Source organism: Sciurus carolinensis, chromosome 6, assembly GCF_902686445.1.
Source record: "Sciurus carolinensis chromosome 6, mSciCar1.2, whole genome shotgun sequence".
Taxonomy (NCBI): Eukaryota; Metazoa; Chordata; class Mammalia; order Rodentia; family Sciuridae; genus Sciurus; species Sciurus carolinensis.
Window position 1 is genome coordinate 103,929,800 of NC_062218.1, and position 21,882 is coordinate 103,951,681.

The following is a 21,882-nucleotide window of genomic DNA, read 5'->3' on the forward strand; positions in this document are numbered from 1 at the left end:
AACAGTGGAAGTGATTACAGCTGCAGTGGCTTCCTTGCTGGGAGAGGCAGGAGGAGGAGGAGGGGACAGTTTATTAGAAATAACTTTAGGGAGAGTACAATAAAAGCTGACATGCAAAATCCACAGCTACTGATTGCAAATCTGGCAAGGCTGCAGGCCATTCTCATTGCAGGCAGGGCACCTCAGGGCCCGGTAGGACTCCTTAAATCTGTTGGCCAGCATCGAGAACTTGCTGCCGTGGCACAGAGAGCAGGTGGCACTGCCAGAACCTCGGCAGCGAGAACAGTTGTCCTCGGGAAGTTCCCCTTCCTGCAAGAGACAGGCCAGGGTTTAGTTATAGCAGCAGTTCAAGTTTACTATTCACATGCAGGTCTTGGCAAAGGCTGGGACAAAATTAGAGAAAACTAATTCCCACACATGCCAGTGATGGCCAGAACACAGAATAATCCAGCAATTTTATCAGAGAGGATTTATCTGGTGAAAGTGACTAAGACAGCGTCCTCTGCCCCCAGGACTGGCATTCTGAGACATCACGTTCTTCATCGCACCTGTTAAAATCTGACATGCTATTTTTATAAACTCCATAAGGGCAAAGACTTTATTTTCCTTGTAACAGGCCTGGTAGGTGCCAGGTAGTCTAAGAGCGTTCTGTGTATCAGTCCATCTAACCCTCATAACATCCCAGTGAGATAACATGAGTGTTGCAACAGGAAAAGGAGATACTGAGAAGTTAATTAGCAATGGTCACACACAATCTGAAAGAAGATGGAGGCACATTTTGATCCCAGGGGACAAAGTACCAGAGTCCCATCTGCTAGTGACCATGTATATAGACCCTCATTGTAGTCTAATAGTAGATACTCAAGAAAGATCATTTCATGTGACTGAGAAACTGAGTAGGTGAGTGAATAAATGAATCAGTGTTACCAGCTTTCAAAATTTCAATTCTTGTAATATTTTATTCTCTTTGAGAACTGTGTAAGGCTGGGTGATTAAGAGTTCTGTGCTCAGGAGTCAATAGGCTAGGTCTGAGACTATTATGTGATAGCAGCTGTACAACTTGGCAGTTCCCTTAGTCTTTCTTAATCTATTTCTCTACCAGTGAAATGGGAATGGGAAAGCCCGAGTAGCTGGAATACTAAATTAGAGAATATGTGTACATACATTATTCTTTGTCATTCCATAGATTCCTCATAAAAGTCAGTTCCCTCCTAAGTCCTGCCAACAAGTCTCCAGTCCTTGACTCTCCCTCTAAAGAAAATACACCTGCACTATTATCTTGCTCTTCCCCCAAGATAACTCAAGGAAACTGGTCATTTCACTCTTATTTCTTGTGAATCTCCCAAGAAATAAGAGGTGATATCAGATTGATACCTAGTGAACCCAATAATAAGTCCTGCCCATTTCACCTTCAAACACCTTCTCAAATCCATCCCTTTTTCTCCATCCCAGAACTGCAATCCCAACCCAGATGCCCACCCACTCTGGCCTGAATTCACATGGACCCCTGCCTCTCTCCCTCTGCCGCCCTGGTGGGGATGTTCTCCCCACTGATGTCCATCTCACTAAGTTTCCTACAGTCATGATCCTCACCCACCCACACCTCCAGAGCAGGAGCCCTGCCCACTGCCATCTGCCCTGCCCCTGGCAGCAGGTCTCCCACCGGGCTGAGGGCTCCCGCTAACCAGCCAGCAAGCACCGAGGACAGCGCCTTCTCACCACGACTTCAAGGACAGTGCCCACCCATCACACTCTTCGTTGTTCACAGATTGGTGCCAAATAAACAAACACAACAACAATGTCTGGAGAACACTTCCTGTTCTTAAACTCTAGGAACAGGACCACTGCTCCATGGGGCAGCTCCAGATCCACAACCCAACACAGCTTTCTTTATAACCTGAGAATAAAAATAATTTCTGAAAAGGGAGATAGAAGTTTTGAAAATACCTCCATCATGTTGCAATGTGCCTAGGAAGATATTAAATTTTATTTACTCTAGGTTTAGCGTGGGGAAGAGGTTGCCCAACTCATATTATGTCTGTGTACTCTTGTTATATTTGATTGACATGGTAAGTGAAATAAAGCAATCCCAAAAAAACAAAAGTCAAATGGTCTCTCTGATATGTGGATTCCCTTCACAATAGGCAGGGGTGGGGGGCGCGGTTCACAGGATTAGATAGGGGAAATGGGAAGGGAGGGGAGATGGGAATAGGAAAGACAGTAGAATAAATCGGACATAACTTTCCTATGTTCGTATACGAATACATGACCAGGGTAACCCCACATCAAGCACAACCACAAGAATGGGAAGTTAGACTCCATGTATGTATACGTCAAAATGCATAATACTGTCATGTATATCTAAAAAGAACAAATTTTAATTTTTTAAAAATATTTGATTATTGCCATATTTTAACATATTAACAATGAATATGTTTCTTTTCTTCCTTTAAAGTATTCAAAATAAATATATTTGCATGTACATCAATAGATAGAGAGATGATAGATATTTGGTACTGAAAATTGAGCACAGGTCTTCATGCAGGCTAGGCAAGTGCTCTATCACTGACCTACATCCGGACTCCTGTGTACTTATTTATTTATTTATTTATTTTTAGACAGGATCTTACTCAGTCGCTGAGGCTGGCCTTCCTTGAAATTCTCCTGCCTCAGCATCCTGAGTCTCTGGGATTATATATTTGTACCACAGGAACATATTCTTTTTAACCATTTAATTAATTCAACAGGTATTTAATGAGACCTATTCTATATAAAACATATGAAATACACATCTTTTTCTTCCTTTCTCAGTATGTTTTTAAAATTCTTCTCAGAAAATATTTAGCACAAGGATACAGAACATAACTGCACAGTGTGGGTTAGGTCCTAAACGCTGCAGACCCACTCAGCCTACCTCTCATTTAAAAGCTATATAACCTTGAGGATGGCAACCAGCATCTCCAGAGCCTACACAGCAAGGTGGATGTGATCATAACCTTGGCAGAGAGATGGGCCCAGCCTAGACTTGACTACTGGCTTTAATTATCTCTGGCAACTTACTTAACCTCTCTGAGCCTCAGTTTCCCCTGCTGCCAACAGACTCTTAGTAATACCTGCTACACAGGCTTCTTGAGAATGAAATGGACTATTGCACAAAAAGCATTGGGCCTGATACCTGGCTATTGAGCCCTGAATAAATAGCAGCTGGTATTATTGTTATTATTATAATTATCATTATCATCAACATCTTTATTATTATCTCAAAGGTGAGATCACATAAAGAAACTCAGATGATTTATATTCTAAAATCCACTGAGCCTAAAGCCAGATTTTTCCCTCGTACATTTTACTGTGTCTCGATTCAATTATTCTTCTGCTTTTCTTTTCTAGTTGATGTAGAGGTTCAAGCGTGGCCTGACTTTCAGCCTGGCCCTGCTCTTTCATCAGGCTCTCACTGCGTCCTGGTTCCATATAACAGAACAAAGAGTCTCTTGGTCGGAAGGGGTTCCTTGATGTTCTTTGACCCTCTCTTTTAGAATAAAACTTGTCTGGGCATTTATTGCATGAGGGATTGGGCAAACAAATAGCAATTTCAAGCAGAGTTTAAAGGACAGACAAGTGAAGTATAACCTTTCGGGGCAACCGGCTGCTGAATGGTCCTGCCCTAGTTTACAGCACTACAGCTAAAGAACACACATCCTTCCAAATTGGATTTAAAAGTAATTGTCATATCGGGCCTGCTCTTGCTTTCCCATTCAGGCCTACAGCGTGACCTGCATTTTACCATTTCTAGCCCTCTTCCAAAAATAGGTGCTTTTACAGGTTGCAATATGGTAGGAGAAATAATGTAAAGTTTTTTAATTGGGAGGGTAGTGCGTCAGATTACAACTTTCAGTCATCTGCCTGCTACAGTGCTAAATTCTTAACAGTTCTGCACAGAAGACAAGAAAAGGCAATGACAGAGTATTTCTCACCAGCTGGCACTTTGGTTCCAAATTTCAATATTCCTTGCACAAACATTTAACTAATATTTACTGAGCATCTATTATATGTCAGGCATTACTTTTTTGACACTGAAACTACTATATTACGCCCAACATAAACATGGCCTCTGCCCTCATGGAAGCTAAATCCTAGTGGATAAGAGTAAAAGTTAACCAAATAAGAACACAAAGAAAAGATTTCAACTCTGAAGAGGGGTGCAGGGTACCCCAACAGATCCATCTTGGAGGAATTTATCCTCATGAAAGCCAGAGAATATCCCTCTGAGGGGATGATGCTTCCACCATGATCTCAGGGGCTGCAGGCAAGGTGGCAGAGAACCTAAGGAACATTCTAGGCAGAGGGGATTTGCCTCTGGTAGGAAAGAGCAAAGAACATATGAGGGTGGATATGTGAGCAGTATGTTGGGGAGGAGAGCATGAGGCGAGGGGTGTTAGAGATGGGGCTGAAGAGATCAGCAATGGCCAGGTCATTCAGAGTTTCCTAGAATAAGGAAGGAGTCTTGGTTTTATACCACGCAATGAGAGGACATTGAAAGTCTTGACAGGTAGTATGATTATGAAGCAGGTGACAGAATCAGATTTTCATTTCAAAAATACATAATTGAATGTGAGATCAGGTTGGAAAGAGACATGAGTAGATGTGAACAGAACCTTAGGAATCTTTCCAGAACCTTAGGAATCTTTCTCTGGAGTCCAGGTAGCTTGTGCTCAAGAGGAGGGGAGGGAGATGGTAAAGCAGGAGAGAAGAAAGTGGGTGCTGGAGGAGTTGTAGAGAGGTAGGTGGATTTGCAAGGTGAGAGAATGGAGATCACCGGGGAACTTTGGCACCTTGGCCTAAGGCCATCACTTGAATTCTAGTTTCTACCTTCTTATTCTCATCACCTAAACCCTCTCAGAGTGGGATATTCATCACTCAGATTCCCTCGCCCATTTTTCCGGCTCAACTCATAGGAGGTGACAGGGAGTCCCACGGAATGCTTCAAATTTCAAGAAATGAAACCTAAGAACAAATTCATTTACTTGCTACCCAAGATTTTACTCTCTTAGCTTAGAGTCATCAAAATTGACTCCCCACCCAAACCTCTCACTGTGGATTAAAGAACATTTCCCTCTTCCCCCTCATCTGAACATGTCTCAAGGGATATGGAGGGAAAACATTACCACTACTTATATCTGCATTTTATCTAAAACTAGGCCAAGAAATTAATCTTTAATAATGTTCTTAATGACATTTTTATACTAATGTTTTTGGTTGTTTGAGACAGGGTCTAGCTAAGATGCTGAGGCTGGCCTTGAACTTGTGATCCTCCTGCTTCGACCTCCTGAGTAGCTGGGATCACAGGTGAGCACCATCCCCAGCTTATAATTTTTAATAAATTGGTTGACACTACACTCTCACTAGGTCAGGCAGTCCCTAGACAAGTGTGGTACCTAAGAGACCCTGGAGTAGGCCCGACATGCAATGCTGTTGACAGTAGTGTCCCTGCTATCATTTGTTCATTTTCATCATATTGCAATGTATTGCTATTTACTTGTGCCTGGGTTCATGGATTTACAAATAATATTGCTTAGTATTAACTAAACTAATCTTCAAAATGGACTCTTCTTATACAAAGTCTTCGAGGAGACAGGATTGAGGATAACAGCACTAAGAGAAGCACAAGTGAACCCATGAGAAGAAGAAAGAGCTGGCTTTTCTTGAACCTTTAAAACTAGTTGTCCATAAGCCACGTTGCACAGTGAAACCAAGACATACATAATCATATCTCAAAAGAAGTATGCCAAAAAATTTAAAATTATGAATGTTTGAAATATGGACTAATATGTGTTCTCTGTTCTATGATTATTGCTAACAACATACCATTAAAATATAATAAATATTAAAATGTCTTCACATCTTTAATAGTTAGACATTTTAGGTATTTGTATTTGAAAGTTTTGACTTAAACAGTACACAATCAAAACGATTTGAGAGCATTGCTGCAGGGTCAGCCCAGAGTGGGACAGTCTGACCCTCTGACACACCTGCGAGTACTGATTATGGGGGAATGTGCTTTCCGTCTCAGGCAAAGGCCCATCATTCTGGTCCCTGTCTCCATATATTTCTTCTTTGCTCATCAGAGACTCTTCCTCAGCCACTTCTTCTTTCTGGAGGATTTTCCTCATGAAATCCCTCTTGTCCATTGGGGTTCGGATGATCTTCAGGTTATTTGTGTAGATGATTATCTTTCCAAAATCTATAATAGGTGGGGGCTAGAGAAATGGAGAAGAAACATAAAATCTTTGTCACTTGTAGCCAAATACAGGGTTTCAGAAGCTGTCCAACACCCCAGGAAATAGGAGAGAAGGAATTTCCACCATTCAAGTATTGTAAACCCATCAGGCCTGAAGCTATAGTTCATTTCATGGCTTGTTTACTTTCTCTTAAAGCTATGAAAACCAACCTCTTCCTTCTTGTTGATGGTAACTATCAGAGGTGAAATACTCAGAGTGTCTGACTCTGGAGAGCTTCTGCACACCACAGTCGTCAATGCAGAGCTGGGCACAGTGGGTGCTTAATAAATACAGAGGAATACTTTTTTTGTTCTATGTAAATATCTCTCCACTTCTTTCTATGCATAGGCAATATCAGCAAATACCATTTATTGAGCACTATTTGTGTGCTGGGTGTCATGCTAAGCATTTTACCAATTACCTTACCCACCCCCAACATCCCTATGAAGAAGGTACTATGGTTTGCACATTTTACAGGTGAGGAAACTGAGTCTCAGTGGGGTTAAGTACCTCTCCAAGGTGGCAGTTACTCAGGTACCATGCCTGGGATTCAAATCCAAGTCTGTCCTACTACAGCCTACCTCCTTAACACCTACCCTGCACTCTTCACAAGCATTCCCCTTTCCCAATTTAGGATTGATGTAGGCACTCAGTTGTAACCTCTTTTTTGATAATCCATAGGAAAATCTTTTTATATCACTATATAAGCTTCTAGAGCATAATTATCAATAATTCAGTTCACTTACATGACTTTGTCTGGTATTAGTTAACAATTTGCTCAGAAATTAATTAGGGCAATACCATAATTTACTAAAGAAGCCTGGGGGCTGGGGGTATAGCTCATGTGTAGAGCACTTTCCTAGTACATGCAAGGCTCTGGATTAAATCTCCAGCAGAGGAGGAGGAGGAAGAGAAAAAAGAGAGGAGCAGGAAGTAGTTTGGGAAGTAACTGTTAAGGAATTCCTCGATATAGCCAAAGTTAGGACAGCTTGAAGGGAAACAGCATTGAATCCCAATTCTATCGTCCACCTATTGTGAGATACAGGGGAGTCATGTACATCTTGGAATTCTGGTTTACTTATTTGCAAATGGGCTGACATGCAGCTGGTAGGCACCACCACAGACAAGCTAGTTATTAAAATACAGAAATACTTTCACACTGGGTGGTAAACATGTACTTTCCTGACACTCCTGAGTGCTCTCCTGTTACCCAGCCTCCCTTCAGAAGCCTTGAACATCCCAAAACCCAGTGGGCAAGAGTTTATTCTTAGAACCCCAAGTCCTGGGACCCTCCCCAACTCTGCTGGCTTCCATGCTGGTTAGGTGAGTCCCAATTGTTAAATATTTTTATTCTGATCCCTCAGGCAAATGGTATTAACTTCTGTGGATGAGAGGTGATATAAAAAACATAAAACAGGTTTTGCAAAAGCTGGAGGTAATATGCTAATGGTGGGCTTTGTCGTTTTGCTATCTTGAGAACTATTCTCCAGTAATGCATGCACACTTATGCTACATCTCTAAATACCTCCAGTAAGTATTTCCCCCGCTTGCAGAACTACATAAACCAAACCTACTTAGATGCTACACTCGAGCAGTTTCATAATTAAAGCCTTCGTGTATTCAGTCAAAACCCAACTTGAACTAGACTTTAGTTTCAGGTTCCCTTTCTTGAAGCAGTGTGGAGTTTTATGTAGTTGCCTACCTGGCCCTGTTTCCTCTCCCTCTCTTCGAGGGATCATGTAGCAGCTTCCTATTCCTGTAGTCTTATGCACACTGGACTCCTATTTCACACTCTGGACTATCGGTTTCCGAACATCGGAAGATAAGGATGGTAGAGCTTTGGAAGGTCTGTTTTCTACTCCTAGTGATAGCCAAAGAGGCTCAGTTACAAGGAGCCTTTTCACATCTAGAGCTGGTTATTTTTTTTTTCTTTTCCTTTTTGAAGGCAAAACTCTGAATATGTTAAGAGGATGGGAGATCGTCCACTCCAACCCCAGCCTCTACGCTGGATAGTCAATATTTTTTAATGTACGCCAAAGATGGAGGATCCCAAATCACCTTGAAGGTGTGGTTAAGTTTCTGTCATCCTGATAGCCAAATTCTTCCCTATGTCTAAGGAAACTCTCTGGTGTAACCAAAGTTCACATCCTCTGGTTACTCCCAGTTGCCCCTGAGAAGCAGCCACTTGTGTATTAGAGGGTCAGGATAGGGTCAGAAATTTTTCAGTTCCTTTCATAGCATCCATAATGGCCACTGTTTAACCAAACATTTGTAAAATACTCCAAATAAAAAAAAGCCCTTGCTTCATTATTATTAGTAGTAGCAGTATTGTTATCATTATTGTGGTATATTACCATTTTAACCATTGCTAAGTGTCTTAGAGTTCAGCGGCATTAGCACATTCACATTGTTGTGCAACTATCACCACCATCTATCTGTCTGCAGAACTTTTTCTTCTTTCCGAACTGAAATTCTGAATCCATCAAACAATAACTCTTTCTCTGCTACCTCTAAGGATCTGGAAACCACCATTCTTATTTATATCTCTGTAAATTTTACTATTCTCAGTTCATCATGTAAGTGGATCCACACAGTACTTGTCTCCCTGTGACTAACTCACTTCACTTAGCTTAATGTCTTTAAGATTCATCCATGTTGCAGTGTGTCAAATTTTCCTATCTTTTTAAGGTAAAATAGTATTGCATTGGTATGTATGTACCATTCATCAGTTTATTCATTCATCAGCCAGTGGACATTGAGGTTGTTTCCACCTTTAGCAGCTGTGAATTGCTATGAACATTGGGGTACAAATGTCTGTTTGGGTTCAAAGACTTTTGAATCACTGCCCTTAACCATACCCGATATGATCTCCTAGCCAGTATTTACTAGTATTACTAATATTTTACAATTTGATTTGCTATTGAAAAATCATGATGTCCTAGCTCTTGTTTCCTTGTTTGGCATAAATTGACAAACTTTTTCAGTGGGAGACACTGTACAAACCCATCACAGCCCCTCCAATCCAGAGTCTGGCTAAGATTGGAAATGGCACTTGATCAGGCAACAAAGGATAGAAAGATAATGAACCAAAACAGGAATCCTCTAGAGTACTATTTTAACCGACTAAGCTATGTGGCCACGGAGACTCATTTATCAAGTGTTGTAAATCCATGTCAAATCCTAAATGTCGAATTTCACACATGACTTACAAAGCAGCCCAAAATTATCTACCATGGCCTTGTATGAGATTTGGATGAAGTATGGCTTTGTAAATACTAAACCTACAAATAAAGTATAGTTTAAGATAAATACTGAGTACCTAGAACATAATAAATGATAGCTGCCATTATTGTTGTTGGTGGTGGTATTGTTGTTGTTATGTAATGATCTTGTTCTTAAAAAAGAAGATACCATAATGCAAAAATAATGAGAAGTTAGAAGATCTGGATTCTTATTCTGACTCAGGGCCTAGGAACCTGTAATACTGAGTGGATCCCTCATCAACTTGGCACTCAACTTTTCTCATCTGCAAAGTGGGATTGACCATAACTTTCTCTCCAATATTATGTTAAAGACTCAATGTGATAGACAGAGATAATATGTGATAGCATTTAGCAACGCCTACATTACTCTACTAACATAAACATTGAAAAGAAGCCTGGTATTATCTTTGGTAATTGTGGACATGCCTATAATTATACTGTATCAATACCAGCAAGCCCAACACATTTGTCTACAGTAGATGTAGTATCTATTCCCTAAGGAAACTAATAATACAAAAATGATTAGAGAGTAATTATCTGAATTTCACACTTTAGAGACGAGAACATATCCCGGTGTGCCATTTATTAACAACCTGGACACATTATTTTTAATCATGAAAAGAAAAAAAGACAGGCTGGGGCGGTAGCTCAGTGGTGGAGCATTTGCCTTGCCTGTATGAGGCACTGGTTCGATCCTCAGCACCACATAAAAACAAGTAAAATAAAGGTATTGTGTCCATCTACAACTAAAAGTATCTTTAAAAAGAAAAAAAAAAAGGGCATTCATGGTCCCACTTGGCACAAGCATATACACATCTACAAATTTTGGTATCAGCAAGTATTTTCCAGGTTATTCTGGCTCAAACGAAAATCATGTATGGGCTTTTGATTATACATGGTACAAGAGAAGATAATTGAAATTCACAGATAAAATGCATGCTTCAATTGAACTATTAGCTCAAACTTCTCCCCGGGTCAGGTCTCCTCAGGCTGATTTGCTTTTCACCATCTCTTTCCAGGATTCCAACTAACCAGAGTCCATGCTAATGAGCAATGGAAAGGCAAAAAATAAATAAATAAATAAACGACAAACCCTTAAAAAGCAGGCAGTAGAAAGGTGACAGCAGGAAAACAAGACGGATAAACCACAGCTGAGTCATCGGCTATAGTAAAATGGGCACCTTCAAACCCTCGGCTCTTTCAGGAAACAAAACGACCCACTGCTGCATAATTTTCTAAAATGGCAGTCTGGCAACCTGAAAAGAGCTGCACCTCTATTTAATTTACACACCAAGAAAACTCAGCCAAAGACCCAATTACAAGGTATTACCCTGAATGTATTTGAACACTATTTATGCTCATTGCACTTTCCAAGGAGGAGTCAACAAGCATGTTATTTTTGTCCCAGAAATATTATTCTAATAACAGCTTCCCATTTGGTGCACCTATGGCTCTGGCTGGCAGCTGAGTGGGAGCAAGAAACAAATCTGAAGCATTTAGTTGTTTCTCCAGACACATTGCAGGAAGCCCTACCCTTAAAGTTTATAACCACGCACAATACCAACCTTATGGTCATTCGCCTTGTAATCATTGAACAGAGGCTGGCTGCCTGCCAAAGTGTAGGCATCGCCCTCTCTGAATACACTGATCCTCTGAGCGGTCAGCTTAGGGCAGTACAGCGGGGGCTTGGGGGCTTCCCCAGACCCGTAAACGCCATCCATTGGCTCAAGGGACTCCTGGAGAAAACTGTGAGGGTATTCTTCCTTTGGTGACTCTAATTCCTGCCCATCCTCAAAGACCTGCTTCAACACTCGACCACTGTAAGAGGAGGAGATTTTAAATCGTACTTTCCGGGGTTTGTCGTCACTCTTCTGATTCAGCTTCTTCTCAGGGTCCTCCATTAGCAGAAAATTCACCCTGTGGTTTCCAGGCTTCCAGGCAGCCAGTAAAAGTTGGGCTCTAAGGAAAAGGCATTTTATTTTCTCTCCTCTTGCATATGATTAATTCAAGTCGGCGCTAGGGTATGCTCAGTTTACAGCAACTGACACCCATACATTAACTATTGATGGACCCTCATGAAAAGGCAGGTGAACGTGGGCTTATAGAATGGATGGAATATAAGACAAGACTGGTTCCCCTCCTAATCCAAAGCTCACCCACAGCTTCACCCAACCCTGACTTTTCTTAACCTGAGGATGAATATGTTTATTAGACTAAACAAGTGCCAATTCAATAAGAATCAGACATTTAATCAATTAGCGATTATCTTGTTACCAACAACTACAATCCAATGAACACTTACTAAGTGTAGGGAGTTGTCACATGTATTATCTTACTTCATCCTCTCAAGAACCCCACAAAGAATTGTCTCTGCTTTGCAGAGAGAAAAGGGAGGCTTCAAGCTGCTTCCTCATTTGTCTACTTTTATTACGACTAAGTAAGGAACAGACTAGACACTCAAACTCAGATCTGACTCCAAAACCCATGACCAGTACACCAGACCAAAAGTTTTCAAATTGAGTTCCTGGGGACCTAGATAAAATGGAGTTTCTTATTGTCCCTTGTCTAGAATAGGAGGGGGCCAAGAGTCCTATATTCAGGGTCTTCCACCCCAGCATGAACCAAAGAAGCTCCTCTTTCTATGTATTTTATACGTTATGTTTCATTTTCAAGCACAGAACTAATCTCCCCTGCAATTTGGACCCAGTAAGTACCCAACACTATGAGGTGGTCAGTGGAATGAATGTCAGAGAAATACGAGATGTGGGTCCTGAGAACAGTCCTACAATCCAGTTTAGGAAACAGACCTAACATATGTGAAATAATAACCGCAAGCTTAGGGCGCAAACTGTCCACTGCTGGAATCCCATAACAGTTGTTCTGGGAAGGAAGCAGTCTCTAAGGAGACAAGGATGGAAGAAGGCTTGTAAAGGAAAGTGCTCTCAGGTTGGATCTAAAAGGATGGGTTGTCTCTGAAGAGCTGGATGACGGAGTAAAATCTTTCTATTTTGCTGACAGTCTCACTTAGTTGCCCAAAATGACTTCTCTCCAACTCCTATCACCATTCCTGTGGTTTCCATCCCCACTGCCTTCTTCTACCAGCCTGGCCCTAAATAAAATCCTATCGAGTAGTCACTGCATAACGAGTTCTAATTCTTTCATGCAACAAAGTTCCTCAAAATCTCCCTTCCTCTCCAGTCTCATCTTCATCATTTTTCCAAGTGCTTCCTGGAATTGTGGTTCAGGCACATCAACAAATTCACCCATGTCACAGAACCTTGAATCTCTTGCCTCTTACTCAGTACCTTGTTTCTTGATTTGTGGATAAAATGTCTGTTCCTCCTTCAAGTCACATCCTGACTTCTGCTTCTGGGAAGCCTTTCCACTGCTCTCCAAGAGATGTGCCATGAAATTGCAGGTCTAACATATTAAAGTGCTTCTCACTTTCCTTATCAATCTTGTGTTTCCTCCTATCCAACCATGACCATAGAGTCAGAACATCTATATCATCTCTCTATGACCAGTGTTCAGCAAAGTGCCCAGTGCATACTGGACCTCAGTTAACAATTATAGAATGAATCAATTCGGGTGAGAGAAGCCAAATAAATAAGACTTTTGGAACAAGAATTGGGCATATTGGTGGAAAACAATGAACAGGTAGAATCAGAAGGTTGTTAAGAAAAACATCTATGATATCTATGATATCTATGATATCTATGATATGTTCTGCTAAGGACAGATATCATAGTTATAAAGTCCCTGTGTGACCAAGAAATAGGTGGGGAAGACAAAACTAGGGAAACAACATTAAAAAAAAGAAGAAGAAAAAAGAAAGGAAAAAAAGAGAGCTATGTTCTTCCTGACACGAAAGACACATTCCTCTAGGTGCCCATTGATGTGGAACTGGCCCATATGTGCCATGAATGGATTATAGGAGGCCAGGATCTTGATCCCCAAGCCTTCAAGGGAGCCAGGTGGGGCCCAGGACTACATCAGCCTCATGCATTTATGCCAGTGTATACAGCAACATCATTCATTTCTATGTGCGCCATGCAATGAAAAAGACTACGCATGTCCACTAGAAAAATATTTTTCCATCTGCCACAGGGAATAGTTATTTAAAAATGAACAACAGTCTGTTTTATCTAGAGGAGCCAGTGAGCTGACTTCCATAGCTAACTGTCAAATAAACATGTCCAATTGTCCCCAAAATGAACACTATCGGCAAAGGTAGCCTTCCAGAAGAGTGGACTCAACCAGAACAAAATATGCAGATGAGTTTTCCTAGTAACATTGGTTGAGCACTTATTTCATGCCTCTTCCCATATTCGCAGATTTTCAGTGAGCCAAACCAGTCATGAGAAGTTTTGAAATAGCCACGCTTGCTTGATAATTTTCAGATGGTAGTGCTTTCAGAATAGTCACAGTTCATACACTTCCAGAAGGAGGCTAAATTGATGAATTGAAAGCAATTTTGGCAGTATTATCGAAAATCTTAAAAATGTTCATATCCTTAAGTTTTGCAAAGAAAGAAAATAACTCCCTGTATCAGAAGAAATCATGTCAAAATGCTAATATCAGTTGCCTCAGGTGGAAGATGCTGAGTGCTTTTTTTCTTTTCCAGTTTTATTATATTTTACTTGTCATGATAAGCTCATCTTACTTTGATAATCAGGAGGAAAATAAATTTTAAAAATCCATTTCTTTCAACTCAATAATTTTTCCTAGGGAAATAATTTTTAAAGGAGAAAAATATTTATCTAAAAAATATATTCTCCAGGTTATTATTTATACTGGGAAAAAACTTGAAAACAACTTAAAGGTCCAACGGTAGGAATTACATAACATGAAAGACTAAGTAGCTCTTCTTAAAAGATTTACAAAAAGTTTGAAGTAACATGTTTATGGTACAAATTAAGTAGCAAAAGTATAACAGAATTTTATGTTCTGTAATATAGAACTCACTATATAAAGAGGAAAAAAGTAAATACATTAGAAAACAGTCAAATGTTACTGGTTTTCTCTGAAAAGGAAATTGGGGTGATTTTTATTTTCTTCTTTTTCATACTTCTCTGTATTTTTAAATTTTTTTCCCTAATAAGCAAGTACTATTTTATATTAGAAATGCCTTCATTATATATTGGCTAGAGAGAATTAAATCCTCAACATTCTGCCATTTCTCTCTGGCTGAATTCAAACTAGTGTCCAAGCCAAGACAATCTTCATAGTGAAAGGGGACTCTAGTTGCAGTTACATGGGAACAGGAAGTAAATCAGAATAAACCCACCTGTGAAGTATTCTGGACAAAAATCTTCAACATTTTTCTAATCAAGTCTAGCTTTCAGTTTACAGGAATGATAAGGAATAAAGGAATGAGTTAAATGACACAAGAGGAAAAGAATCAGACAAAGTTATCCTGTGAGACATCTGCAAGACACTAGTCTCACCAAAAATCAATATATTACGAAAAACAGAAGTAAGAGAAACACACCAGATTTGAAGTGCATACAGAAATAAAATCAAATGTAATATATGAACTTTGCTTCCTGGAGAAATTTGACTCTAGAGTTGGTATCAGGTGGAATTGGAGAATCATTGTTAATTTACATAGTCCAGATGTTATGTAATTATATAAGACAATGTCTTTTCTGTAGGAAATACATGCTTAAATATTTAAGGTGACATGTCATGATGCCTGAAATTTAATGTGAAAAAGTTTATCACCTCAATATATGTAGATGTATATTTAAATATATGTGTGTATATACGTGTCAAAATGGGGAAATGTTTGCAATTCTAGATGATTAATTATTATATTATTACTCCAATATTTTTGCATGTTTGAAATGTTTCTGATAAAAATTGGGTGCTTTTACAAAAATTCACAGATACCTAGGTTTGTTTCTATGCATTTTGATTTAGACCATAGTGTATTCTGAATCTTTTTAGGATTAGTATTTTTTTATCCTATCCCATCTAATGTCATTTACTAGACTTTGTTTTTATGTGTGTTTTGGGATTTGGGAGATTATATTAGATATGTGTCTTGATGAGAGAAATGTACAATTATTGCAAATTAAGTATGAACATCATCTTTTAGCGATCTTTCCACATCTATCATTTCTAATCAGAGTGGGGCTTATAAATTAAACATATCCTTGAAATCCACTCATACATTACCACACAGTGTGTGCATGTGTGTGTCTGTGTTCATATTTAAACTCCAGTCCATCATCTCCCTTTGACATACTGTTATACAGAAGGATATTATAGTTATTGATCATTTATAAAGAACTGTAAGAGTTCATGGGACTTTATAAAATGCACGACAAACAAAATCCAGGTTTATGATCTGTCCTGCTCCACCACCACCTAAAATACAAAGTCCCAAGGCAATACTGCAAGAGACTATCATATCTCATCATCATCTTTTAAATTTTTTTCTAATGTTGTCAAGGCTCCCTCAGGAATGAATTTGTCATTATGAATGTAGGTAGCATGGGACAGAGTTTAGTGACTTGTCTCACTTGTCCCCATCCACATAGCACAACAATCTGAGGAACAGTTCAGTCAAAATATGGGGTCAAGGGAATTGGATTAGAGAGAAGAAGTGATCCACAGAGGTAATATCTATTTTCTGAAGAAAAAAAAACTAATAAAATAAGTTTGATCGATGTTGAGGAGTGAAACCATGTTAAATCGATTGCTTTTCTGCAAGATTTCTCAGAATGTTTAATATACTAATACACTTTGTCAATCTCACTGGGGGGATACAATATTTCTAAAACATGATTCCCACAAAACTTTTTATTTTTGAATTTGATTTCGTAGAGCCAATATTCTGAGGAATACAGGTTGGGAGATTCTGTTCTCAAAGCCTTCCTTAATTAAAAATTCTCCCCACTTGCACCCCTCTATAATGAAAAGGAGCTACTGCTTATTGGGCATTTACTATCTATAAAGGAGATATTTTGCAGACAAGGCAGTTGGAAACTCAAGCTCGGAGGTTAAGTTACCGGCATGGAGCCCAATAGCCATGACTTGTCAGTCATTATTCTAGTCCAGGGTTGACTCCAAAGCTCAAGCTTCTTGCCAGTAACACCTTTATCTCACATCATGAAATTAACCACTTGGGAAAAGAAAGACGGTTCCTTAAAAATGGCAGATGACTGATGTCAACTAGTCTCATGGTATTCTGAAACCCACAATAGGCCTCTGTACAGGATCAATGAGGCCTCTCCACCAATAGGAGCTTAGCTACCTGTGTGGTTGGTTCTCTAAGCTCTGCCTCAGGGGACAGCCCTCACTTGGCTTTGAAATGCAGCCATCTGCATTATCTGTAAATCTCCAGAATGCAGGGATAGACCATCTTCCTTGTACTTTGATGTGCCTTTTCCTCTTTGCCTTTGAGCTGAGCTGGCATGAGTCTTGGTATCGCAGGCCAAATCCCCAGACTGCAAAGTTCAGTTCTCAAGGGAGCCAACAGAGGGGGAATGTAGTAGGAAAACATCAGTCCTGCCAGAAACCAGGCCAAAATCTGGGACTTCATTAAAAAATAATAATCTCTTGGGATTATTCTACCACTCAAAGACCCTGTCCCTGGGGCCCTTGGCTTGCCTGCTAAAGAGTAAGGGACTCATTTTTTCTCATTCTTCCCTTGGTTCTAACTTACTATGTGCTCCTGTCTACAGAAAGCAAGCATGGGTCTCAGAAGCTGAAAATGGCCCTGAGTTTTCTGTATCCCAGCACTCGCCAATAGAAATACAGTGTGATACACACACATTTTTAGATTTTTCCAGCAGCATCATTTAAAAAGTAAAAAGAAACAGGAAATTAGTTTTAATAATACTTAATCCAGTGTAACCATAATTTTATCATTTCAGTATGTAATCCAATATCATTATTTGTTATTTATTCTTTTTCCTGCTAAACCCAAACTCCTGTATGCATTTTATATTTATAGAGCAGCTCAATTAGTTCGCTAAATTTTCAGTTAGAAATATTTGATCCATTTTCAGACTTCATAAAATATGTAGTTGACAAAGTAAATTCATGGATCCAAGATGTTATTCTTAAAAGCTTTCCAGTAACTGAATTGAACACCAATTTTTAAATTTATATGTAAACTAAATTAAGTTAAATTTTTAGGTCTATAGTGGAATTAGTTACATTTCAAGGTCAGTAGGCACACAAGACCTGTGGCTACCCTTTTTAGACAGCTTGTGGCCTGGTTTTAGTCAAAAATTCTTAACGAGGCCAGGAGTGCCCCCTAGAGGGCGTTATGGAAATTCATGGAAACATTTTTAGAGCTACACTTGCAAAGAACACCACAGGTATTCAGCAGGTGGGAGACTAGGGATGCTAGACGTCCTGCAGTGTGAAGGAAAATCCTACATAACAAAAATTACCCCACACTTCAGCCTCATGCAGACAAAACACCTGTTGGTAAAATTAGCTCAACCTAGAATCTAGCTGTTCATTTTCCTATTTTATTTTTCGGTAGAAGTAGGGAACTTAGCTTTGATACACAATACATTTGGGGGAACTGAAAATGCATACAATTAAGGGAAACTTATACTTTGTTTTGTTTAGAGTTCCACAAGAGTTTTCCCATCATTTTGGAAAATAATTTCACTGATTTAAATACTACAAGTATATCAGACTGCATCTCCAGCTGTCACATCCAGAGGTCCTGGACATAGGCATAGCATCTGACTATTCCATGATACCTTCTAGGGAAATCACACCCAAGCATTTGCTGGTAAAATATGTACTATTTTATTGTCAATTACTTTTCTTTACTTTCTTTTTATTTAGAGCAAAGTCATTGTATTGTTTCTTTGGAGTTATATTTGTAGGTAACTATTTCATCTGTTCATTTCAGTCCATAATAATAGTAAAGGGGTTTTGGAAAATGTGCATTCTTGAAAGCGTGGCCCATGAAGATTCTGCCACCTGCAGGGAGGAGAAGGAACTGAGGCTCATCACAGAACACACCAGGACAGGACACAGTCAGGTGATTCCTACCCTGTACCTACGGTGTCCGAAGACAGCGCTACAGCAGTGACCCAACAAGCATGGCCCTTCTCCCTAGGATCTCAGAGTGGAGTGTGGGAAATGGGTGGACCTGAGAATGTGGGGATCAGGCCAGGTGGGCGAGAACAATTGATTGGTCAGATAAACTCCTGATCTATTTCAAACCTCTCTGCTAACACTTTGCCCAGGTTACTTGATCCAGGAAAAGGTAACAAGGATGCTAAAGTTTCTGGACATAAATATTATTTTTTTTCAAAGTTTATGTCAACACAGGAAATCTACATAAAAACACAGGAGTAAAATATGAATATGCTCTTTAGTAAATAAATTCGAAAACAAGAGACAAAAATAAAGAATGAAACAGAAGGCTTCCTTCATCCTACCCAAAACATAACTATTACAATAAATAAAGAATATTTCCTTCCCAACATCTTATGCTTCATCCTGCTCACCAATTAAATTGTGCATAATTAAATCAAAAGACAGGTAACAGTTTGATCACTTGAGTGTCAGGTGTTAAGTGACTGGCAAGTATTGTTGCCTTTTTACCCTAATCACAACACTATGAAGTAAATGTTAAAATTGTGTCCATTATATAGATAAGAATTTAAAATCTAAAAAAAGACCTTAGAAGGGTCAAGTTCATCCCCAAGGTCACAGATGCATAAGTGACGTAACTTGAATTTGAACCTGGATGATATAGCCCTGGAGTCCACATCCCTAAATCAGCTGCACACTACAGTTTTGTTTTGTTTTGTTTTGTTTCATGGGTTTTTTTGTGGGGCAGGGGGATACTGGGGATTGGACTCAGTGGCACTCAACCACTGAGTCACATCCCCAGCCCTATTTTGTATTTTATTTAGAGTCAGGGTCTCACTGAGTTGCTTAGTACCTCACTTTTGCTGAGGCTGTCTTTGAACTGGAGATCCTCCTGCCTCAGCCTCCCAAGCTGCTGGGATTATAGGAGTGCACCATCATGCCCAGCCACTGCAGCTTTTAAATATTAATAAATTCCTAGGTGTCACCATGGTGTTTCCCTTGGGACAAATAAGCATTGACTGAATACTTTCAATTCTGTTTATAGTAAGAATTATGCCTAATCCCAAGATACCCTGAAAGACAGTGCAGGGTCATGCCAACCACACAGTCTTTAGGAATAGCTTCTTCTAGCTATTACCTTCCTTGGGTAAATAGTTTGCCTCTCTGAATCACAGAGAAGTGGATTAGGGCCCTGAAAAAATGAAACACAGCATGGCTAATTTTCTATGGAGATTTGTGAATGTTAAAACCTCTTAAAGATGTTAAATACAGGATAAGGAGATCAAATACTTTATGTGCATGTAAGAATTTGGCCTAATGAATTCCACCTTATGTATAATTATAATGCGCCAATAATTTTTTTTAAAAAAGATGTTAGACGCCAAGTGTCCCCTTGATGGCTAAAGACTGGCAGTGCGGTCCAGAGTCTCTGCTAGAGAAATCTAGATCATTCTCTTCACCCTTTGAGGTGCCCCTTCGGTTTCCTCTTGTGCTCTAGTCCTTCCCTACCTCTTTTCAGGGAGCCAAAACCTACTCCCTGTCCTATATGAGAGTTGTCACCAAAAGATTTCAGAGCTGTTGAAAGAAGACTGATTCAGAGTCAAAAAATAAGAGCCCTAATTCCAACTTAATCTGTTAAGAATTGTCGTGTGGCTGAAAGAAGCCTCCAGACCTCGCTGGGCCTCAGTTTCCTCATCTCTAAAATCAAGTATTTTGAATCTCTCTAAATTCTGTCTCAGTATGAACGTGCTACAATTCTATTTCTGGCAGTGATGGGAAGGAAGAGAATGATGGACCCAGTGGAAAGAAAGAATCTGTCCTCCTACCAATATTCATTGATTTATCAGAGACCACAGTCAATTGTCTTTCTGAAGTAAGCACAGAACTGTTGCTCATGCAGCAAAAAGTCATTTTTTGCCTGAGGAAACAAAATGTTCTGGGAAATTTCACAAAAATTGCTTTCAAACTGTCTAAAGACCCACAAATTCACACCAAGTTGGCATTACATGAATCCTGAGATCCCACACATTGTCTGTAAGTACTTTCCATGACAATGTGACTATACTCAGACATACCCTGGACTGCTTGGTTTAACGATCTGTGTGTCAGGCTGAGGCCAAAGCAGGAATTTGGTGACGTTAGATCTGAGCAACCCCAGATCCAGGAATTTGAACTATGTGAGTGTGTCTCTCCCCAAAGGTGTCCTAGGGCTGAAACCAGAGCTCTGGGACAAATACATCACTTACACTCACACCCATCTATCCCATCCCAGACCTGACACTAGAAGCGCAGGCACTTGGGTGCACTTGCATGCACGAACGCGCATGTGCAAACACACACACGCCATCTCTGAGGACCGTCATCACTGAGGAAACATGAGGTGGTAGAGCCACAGTACTCAGGTTCTGGCCAGACCAATTGGCGGGATGATCTTTTCCAGGCCTAAACTTTAGTATCTGTGATCTTGAACTTGTTAACCTCTGACAATCTGATTCTTTTGTGTAATAAACATCTTCTTAACCTGCTAAGGAGACAGCTGGCCTTTTGCAGTTTGAACCAGGATCTGGAGCTTTAATTTCTCCTGTTCCACACATCTCCCCTTACCCCTTCTTGGAAGAATTCTTCCTCTGCTCCTTGTGGTCCTGGTCAAAGATAGAACCCTACTGCCATGGTCACACTGATTGGCTCCAGGCAGGGCAGAACAAATTGAAGGCTTGCCTGATGTTTCTGTTACCTATTGTAAAGTATCAAGTTGGTGTAAAACTTAGTGGCTTTAAATGACATCCTTTGTATTGTCTTATGCTTCTATAGTTAGGGTTGCAGCCATCTAGAAGCTGGGCCAGAACATCCAGGATGCTATTCTCATGCTGTTGGTGCTGGTGAGAACTCAGCTGGGACTGTGAATGTGAGCACAGTTCCTCTCCATGTGGCTTGGGCTTCTTAGAGTATGGCAGCTGGGTTCCAAGATAGAGCATTCCAAGCAGGCAAGTCCCAATGTACCTGCAACCTACCAAGCTTCTGCTCTCACTGTGCTTGATAAAGCCTATTGGCCAAAGCAAGTCACACACCAAGCTCAGGGTCACTACACAGGAGGGAACTAAAAAGGAGAGTCAATACTAAAAAGCTTGGTTCTTTGGGAACCACTAATTAACTGATAATTTCCTTTTTGTAATTAACCTAGTTTGAGTTGCTATCATTTGTCACCAAAATATCCATGACTAACAGAGTCAATATTGGATCTGAATCTAATTCTTATCTTTGCCATT

At 39.9% G+C, this 21,882-nt stretch overlaps 1 protein-coding gene across 1 annotated transcript; it reads right to left on the reverse strand.

Moving 5' to 3' along the window:
- Positions 1-126: 126 nt before the first annotated feature.
- On the reverse strand, positions 127-11,442 carry Grxcr2 (glutaredoxin and cysteine rich domain containing 2). Its single transcript, XM_047554906.1, has 3 exons — positions 11,107-11,442; positions 6,030-6,257; positions 127-309 (listed from the first exon to the last, which is right to left on the reverse strand). The coding sequence occupies exons 1-3, from the start codon at positions 11,440-11,442 to the stop codon at positions 127-129; spliced, it is 747 nt and encodes a 248-aa protein (XP_047410862.1).
- Between the last annotated feature and the right edge of the window lie 10,440 nt (positions 11,443-21,882).

What these genes read in the sequence shown, in the direction of transcription:
- Grxcr2 (XM_047554906.1), bottom strand. Translation starts at nt 11,442, where the DNA reads ATGGAGGACCCTGAGAAGAAGCTGAATCAGAAGAGTGACGACAAACCC. An exon ending in ACAAGGCGAATGACCATAAG is followed by an intron (nt 6,258 to 11,106) that starts GTTGGTATTGTG and finishes CCATTTCTCTAG; the next exon opens with CCCCCACCTATTATAGATTT. An exon ending in CCCATAATCAGTACTCGCAG is followed by an intron (nt 310 to 6,029) that starts GTGTGTCAGAGG and finishes TGTCTCTTGCAG; the next exon opens with GAAGGGGAACTTCCCGAGGA.